This window comes from Buceros rhinoceros, unplaced genomic scaffold, assembly GCF_000710305.1.
Source record: "Buceros rhinoceros silvestris isolate BGI_N320 unplaced genomic scaffold, ASM71030v1 scaffold440, whole genome shotgun sequence".
Taxonomy (NCBI): domain Eukaryota; kingdom Metazoa; phylum Chordata; class Aves; order Bucerotiformes; family Bucerotidae; genus Buceros; species Buceros rhinoceros.
The window spans coordinates 42,146-49,135 of NW_010389926.1; the positions used below are offsets into that span (position 1 = coordinate 42,146).

At 47.7% G+C, this 6,990-nt stretch overlaps 1 protein-coding gene across 1 annotated transcript in view; it reads right to left on the bottom strand.

Annotated features, from left to right (window-relative positions):
- Window positions 1–6,726, bottom strand: part of LOC104492942 (ATPase family AAA domain-containing protein 3-like) — a 21,008-nt gene extending 14,282 nt beyond the window's left edge. Inside the window, exons 1-4 of the mRNA XM_010135552.1 lie at window positions 6,682–6,726; window positions 4,136–4,192; window positions 2,775–2,803; window positions 2,027–2,096 (exon numbers count right to left, since the gene is read on the bottom strand). Coding sequence (XP_010133854.1) covers window positions 2,027–2,096; window positions 2,775–2,803; window positions 4,136–4,192; window positions 6,682–6,726 — 201 coding nt within the window. The remainder of the gene's footprint in view (window positions 1–2,026; window positions 2,097–2,774; window positions 2,804–4,135; window positions 4,193–6,681) is intronic.
- Between the last annotated feature and the right edge of the window lie 264 nt (window positions 6,727–6,990).

Below are 6,990 nucleotides of genomic sequence, written 5' to 3' on the forward strand. Positions count from 1 at the left end.
TTGCAGTCATCTTCGCTTTGGGTGGAAAGAGCGGTCCAGAACTGTGAGATCCAAGATGCAAAGAATAAGATGCTTTGGCAACAGCCAGGACTAAGCAAAGTTACAGGTTGACACATCAGATCCATCCAGGCAGAGGTAAATGCTTCAGAATTCCGGACTCCACTAACGTTCATGCCACAAGACACAGAGAGTTACAGCTTTATGACTGACAGCTCTGTATCAAAACAGGAAAATCACTCGACTCGCACGTTCTCAGAAGAAGCCAGTTACTGTGCCAAGTCCACAAATCAGTCTGATTACAGTGCCTATCTGCTCATCAGGAGTGAACCCCTGACTGAGAAGCAAAGTGAATTCCACTAAAAAGCAAAATATCCAACAAACCCAAAAAACTTTGAGCAGAACCTTTAGGGTTCTGCTTGGATGGTCAGAGGTAGGAAAAAAGCAGCCCTTACAGGAGGCAGAAAGAGCTGGAAATCCAGGGCTAATTTAGAGGAATCCTAAAATAACTGGCTAATTCTTACCCTACCATCATTTTTTCAAAGCAACAGAAAAATAGAAGTTCCAGCTGTATTATCTCCTTTCCAAAAATACACTTTTTTCTTTTAAGCTAAATGTCCCAAATTCACAAAACAAGGCTTGTCAGAAGCAAAAGTGACCATAACACAGGAAACTGGTATGTGGGTCAAGAGAATATACAGCTAAAATCACCAAGCACTAATCTGCAAAAGGCTCCGAGTGCTGCAGGCATTCCAGGTACAGCCTACAGAGGACAAAAGGATCCTCTAAAATAATGTCTTGTTCTCCCCAGAGCACCCAGGGAAAGTCTTTTGTATCAGCCTGTGTGTATAAAACCGGAGGGTGGAGCAGATGGTGACTGACTGAAAGCAGAATGTCCATTTTAACAAGCCACGCTACTAAAAATATGTATTGACTGTCAAGTTTTGTTGTAAGTAGCACAGCGAAAAAGAACTTTGTGTCCCTAAGAAGCCACTGCTACGCTCTTCTGTCCTGTGAAAGGATGTTGGTCCAGCTTTTAATCGATTAATTCAGCACACAACAGCTCTCCAAAAGCTCTCTAGGCTACATCGGAATTAGATATAAAGGTGTGGGATAAGCAGCAAAGAGTTTTAGGACTGCAAGGCTTTGAAGCTCCAGAGGCCAGGAGCGCTCCTTTAGAGATGAAAATGGTACCGTCAGACTCCCTGACCCCACTGAGCTGACAGCCCGCCTGGGGTGGGAGCAGCAGGCAGCGCTTGGCAGCTGTCTTGGTGGGGAGAAAATGCAGCTCAGAGACAGAATACACGCAAAAGGGGAATGCTGAGGAACTCCTCTGTGGCCTTAAAATCACGTACCTTAATATCACAAGTTAAAAATAAAACAAAGGTTCGTGATGCATCTTTTACTACCTTCTGGACGTTTCATGATGCTCTGTTCAGCTATACATATCTACAGATGTTCATGCATCAAGGTACAATGAACATCAGTCATTAAAAAGCCAAATGAAAGCTCAGAGCCTGGTTGAACAAAAATTGCCTTCAAGATCTCCAAGAAAAAATCTGCCGTTATCTCTAATTGGCTGTTAGATAAGCACCCCGCTCCCCTACATCCCTAAGGGATGGCAAATTCTAGAATAATCGGTGAAAAGAACCAGTCTGTGAAAAAGATTCTCCTCTCTTTTCATACAGCCCGCATCTGTCGCTTGTAACAGCTGGGAAACTTTCACGAAACCTGTTGGCAAAGGCGATGGTGCCTCCAAAGCCAAGACAATTACAGCTGTTGATCAACCAAAGCCAGAACTTCTGTGACCAACGAGAAATGAATTATCTATACAGAGAAGAGAAGAATTGATTTGAATAAAACTCTGAAGCAGAGCATCTCCTCAAAGGAGGACTGCGGAGAGCACTCAGTGAGCAGCAAACCCCCTCCACAGCGGACAGTTTATAAACGCATCAGAGCGGGGAGCTGGTTTAACACACACTCACAGACCGACCGTTCTGGGAGTTATTGGTACAAGTCACAATCTTACCGTGGCTGTAACTTTATCCCAGTCTGTTACGAAAGCCCGGAATCCTTCCCCAAAGAGCATCCCAGCTGTCCTGTGGTGAGCAAACAGCAAGGCAAGCAGAGGAGAAAGGGATGTCAAAGACTGAGCTGAACCAATTTACAAGACAATTTTATAACGATCTTCCTCAGAACCAGTCAAAGCTGAGACATGAACAAGCGTGGCAAATAATTTATAATCACCTGAGGTCTACACCTGATCTGGGATTAAATCCAGAAAAGCATCTGGCATTAAGATATCAATTTCTTTAACTGGTGCTGAACTGTAATCAAAGGTATTTATTCTAAAGCTTTGTACTCGAAATGGGCAAAGGAGCTAAAATTAACAAACTACAAATCTAAATGCCCACCCCTGGGGAGACAGATGCTTTATACCTTTATGGCCTGTATTCAGAACCTGAAAGAACTCTGAGAGCCTTCAGAGTAACTGAGTCTCAGTCTTAGCAAATAAGACTTGAAATAACCTGTTAGAAAAACTACAACAATATCTACAACAAATAGCCTCTCTAGTTCACATCCAGAGGACAATGCAGCAAGACAAGAGAGAGAGGGATCTCTAAGATAATTCCTATTGTTCAGGGTACCAGAGTGTACAAACCAATTTTTCATGTTCCTCAGAGCTTAGAGGAACAAACAGCAATTTTTCCTACGTAATGGGAGATATTTGCACAAGCAGGAAGGCAACCCGCGCCCCTCTCCTGGCCTGCACGTACTTGAGGGACTCTAACACCGTCTGGCGATGCTCAGCAGCTTTTAGGCGGATCTGCTCCCGAATGATGTCTGCGTTCTCCCGCTCGGCCTTGGCACGGGCTCTTGCCTCTGCTTCAACACGCAGCATTTCGTTCTTGTGCCGCAGCTCCATCTCTCGCTCTACAGTAGCTTTAAAAACAAAAAGGAAAGAGGACAAACTGTAGAGACAACCTTGACAATAAGGGATAAATCAACAGAGAGGGACAATCACAGTGCTAGGCACTGCTGCTGCTCATCAACATCATTTCAGAGAGGAAGGGTGACATGCTACAGCCAATGAAGGGCAACCCTGGGCAAGTAACTACACCCTGCGTAACACATGCTGCTTGTAAGGAAGAGAAGCAAAACAGGGTGCCTGTAAAACACTGTCCCCAACAGGACTTTGGGAGCTCTACTGCTCCAGCCACAAAATCCTGACAGACACATTCAGATTGATGTGAATAGAGGAGGCATGAGAAACCTAAGAACAACCGAGGAGATGACGATGTCACAGCCAGCACTCTCTGTCTCCAGCACCACCGCAAGAAATCCTGACTGGGCCACCCAGCTACTTCATATCTGACACCCATCATGACACCTGAACACGGGACAGGCTACCTGGACATTCCTTTCGTGGTGCCTAGGAGGAGGTGGATACTACAAGAGTAAAGTCACCCTCTTCTACAGGTTTTCAGCACTGAACTTTGTCATATGGTTGCTCCAGTCCTTCCCTCAAAGACACTGAGTACATGAGATGGCACCAGGAGCGACAACACGGCAGTATCTGGAGCAGTGCAGCCCTCTGAGCCCCTCTGGTCACAGTATCGCCTTACGTTCCTAAGGCCTGTGCCCCGGTGGAGTCCCACTGGCGCTCTGTAAACCCAGCAACTCTAACAACGCCACAACACCACAAAGAAACAAAGCAAGTTTCAGACTAAAACTTCATTACTCAGCTTTTATTTTCTACAGGAAACAGTGAATGGAGACCAGGTGACACGGATACAACCATCCGCCCAGCCACGATTTTGTCTCTCCTCTGCTGAGAGCTGGTTCTGCTTTAGATTGTCCCAGCATAAAATCAGCACTTCAGTTGCTCCATCAGGAGGTGCTGAAAGTTCCTTGGGAAATCCGAGTACCACAGGGCAGATGTTTAGGAGCGTGGCTGCTTTGAAAACTACTCTTGGAAGCAACTGGTAGTTCTAGTACTGCTGGGGTTTACCCGTCACTTGCCAATATGACCCTAACAAAGCATCAGCCAGTACGGACAAGGAGTCAAAGACCAGTACAGAGAACTCAAGTCCACCCACTCTGTCACCACAACTGCTGGCTCACCACGCCTCATGGCCTCCTGCTTCTGCACAGACTCCTCCTGCTTCCTCAGGTTCTCTTCGTTAGCAAGTTGCTGCAGGCAGAGACGACAGCAGAAGGTGTGTTAAAGCAGTAAGAACTCAGGCAAGGAGGTATTTGTGCAAGTTTACGTATGACAAACATTCTCAAGGAGCTAGTGCTCAGGTTGAAACGCATTCTTCCTCTCCCACCTCCCCAACTCCTACTCTCAAGCCCACGCTCTCAGCTGCTTTGTCTGAATTCCCGACCTTTGATTTACACAGCTCAAGATCACGTCGTGGACTCCAGAAAGCTGCCGTACAGCTCCCAGCTGGGTTACAGAAGGACGCGGTCATACCTGCTGCCGCATCTGCTCGTCATAGCGCTGCCTCGCCAATTTGTCCTGGTATTGGGGTCGCTTTAAAAAAAAAAAAAAAAAAAAAAGAGTATTCAGAATTCAAATTAGGCGTTCAGAATGTACAATTAGCCATTGTCACCAGGGCAACGAGGGGTGACGTTTGGGGCAAAGCAGCCTCGGCCAGCACCGAAAACTCCTCTACGCTGAGAAATCGATGTAGGCTGACTTCATTTTGAGGTATCACAGACATAAAGACAAAGAACAAGTGTTCCTTGGCCCAGAAAAGGAGCCTCACTTTACTGGGAATTCATGTTTTTCATGTTCTAAACCACGTTACCCGGACTGGTGATTGCAAGCAGCAGAACTGTCACGACACACTGCCTGTCACATGAGCTCTCTGTCCGATTGTCTTGTTCCCCATTAATTTCTCTCACCGATTTTCTGTTGTAACTGGCACATAAACCCACGTCACCTACACTCAATGGCAGCGGTCTGAGGGCCCAAGCCCACCAGCAAGGCGGACTCTGTACGAGGGATGATACTATTCTCCAACCCCAACACACCGACAGCAGAACAGGTTGCAAGTTATCCAGAAGGCAAAGGACAGTGCTCCAGCAGTGAGCCACGATCAAGTTTGCTTTGACTTCAAAGAGTGCCCTGAGAGCTGCTGGAGTTCAGGAGCTAACTCGTGAGCAGAGCCTGCTTCCCGAGCCAGCCCCGCCCGAAGTCCGGGCTCTGACGGATACAAAGCAGCACGTGCCACATAAGAGGAGTTAGCTGCCCTCCTCAGCTAGACAATCACGCAGAATGAACCAATGGCCTCATTTCCTGCGCTTGCAAAGCAAAAAGTCACCGTTAGTGAGCTATGAGCATAAAAGCTTGTGTTTACTGGTTCCAGTAACTCCCGCTGAAACGCACCAGGAAGCACCACCACGGCTCCCAACACAACCCCTGGGCACTCTCAGATCAGCATCACTTCTCTTGAGGTATTTTTTCCTGTCTAAAGGTCAAAGTTGGAAGAAAGAGGGTTGCAGGCTGCTCGAGACTGAAATCCAAATAACTTCAGAGCTAGGCCACTGTCCAGGCCAGCACATCCGCTTGAGAAGCTGGCAGTCTTCAACCTCTTAATGCCATTGGCTGCTAGATAGAGCAGTGTATCTCAGTGTGTTCTCCAGCATTTCCCTGAAAGTCCCTTCAGGAGAATTGCAAAGAGCACACACTGAGAGTAACTGCTGCTACCAGCTCCTCTGGACGTTCACGAGTTTAGTAACAAAACTTCAAGACAACAAAGCTGCTCCTAACTACAAACCAAGCTCAACAAAGCCAGGGTAGAAGATGGGCTCAGCTCCCAAACTGCCTCACACCTACAGCTGCCCGCGATCCCCTTTCCCCCGCCCCCGAAAGGGGTAATTAATGATTGTTGCCTGTTTGGGTGACGGAGGACACAAACAAGGTCTCACATCACTTGGCTTCCCCCTCATCCCCTTACAGCTTGATGCTGCTTTGTTTCTTCGCTGAGTGTTTTTCGTCTCTCTTCTGCTTGTACCCGTATCTGGTCATTCTTCAGTTGCTCTATGGCAGCTTCATATTCCTACAGAGACAAAATCATCACAAGTGAGCTCCCTACGTCACCTGACAGAAAAAAAGCTAGTGACCCTTATATTCCAATAACCCCCCCTGTAATCAGTGGTGCCCTGCAGAGCTGACCCAGGACACAAGAAAGCTAAAACATGATCATCGAGTAGGACTGTAGGAAACCTCCTAATTAGCCATTTCAAGATTAAGAAGAGTTTGTTAAAAAAACCCCACAAAGCAACCAACAATGAAACAATCCCCAAATTCCTTTATAAGAGAACTAGAAGTCCTTCCTCCACCCAGCTACTTTACAGCTCTGTGCAGAAAAGCCCTTGTCATTCCCTGAGAACGGTGGCGATACTCTCGGAGTTACAAAACCACTCAGGATATGCCAGCTGTAAACAAAAACGTAAAATATGTTCAAGAACAGGCCAAATCAGCTCGCACGTCACCGGCCAGAATTACTGCTTAGAAAAAGAACCCAACAGTACTTGCTGAAGCTGAACAGCAACAAGAAAACCCGAGCACCCTCTGCAGATTGCTAGAAATTGGGACTTCAGCTCACGCCCACCCAAACCTGGCTGCTGCCCATGGGCAGCTGGTCAAATCCCAAATGATGACTCCCGACATACCTTAAGCTTTGCTTGCTGTTCCAGCTGCAGGGTCTGCTCCTGCATCTGGGCGAGGCTGAGAGCCTCTTTGGCGTGGCCTGAAATGCACAGGGGGAAGAAGTTCAGGGCAGCATGAAGCTCTCTGCTCCGGTTCCATCCCCCCTGCACCAGCGGGTCTGTCCTGCACGCAGCCCTGAGCCCAAGTGCCCAGTCCTGCCTGCTGGCAGACGGTCAGGACTCCCCCGGCACACCCGCGTTCCGAAGCCGATGGGTTTGCCCTGCTGAGAAGGTGCTCCAGTGCCCTCCTCTCCCTCCCGAGGCCCCGGAGGA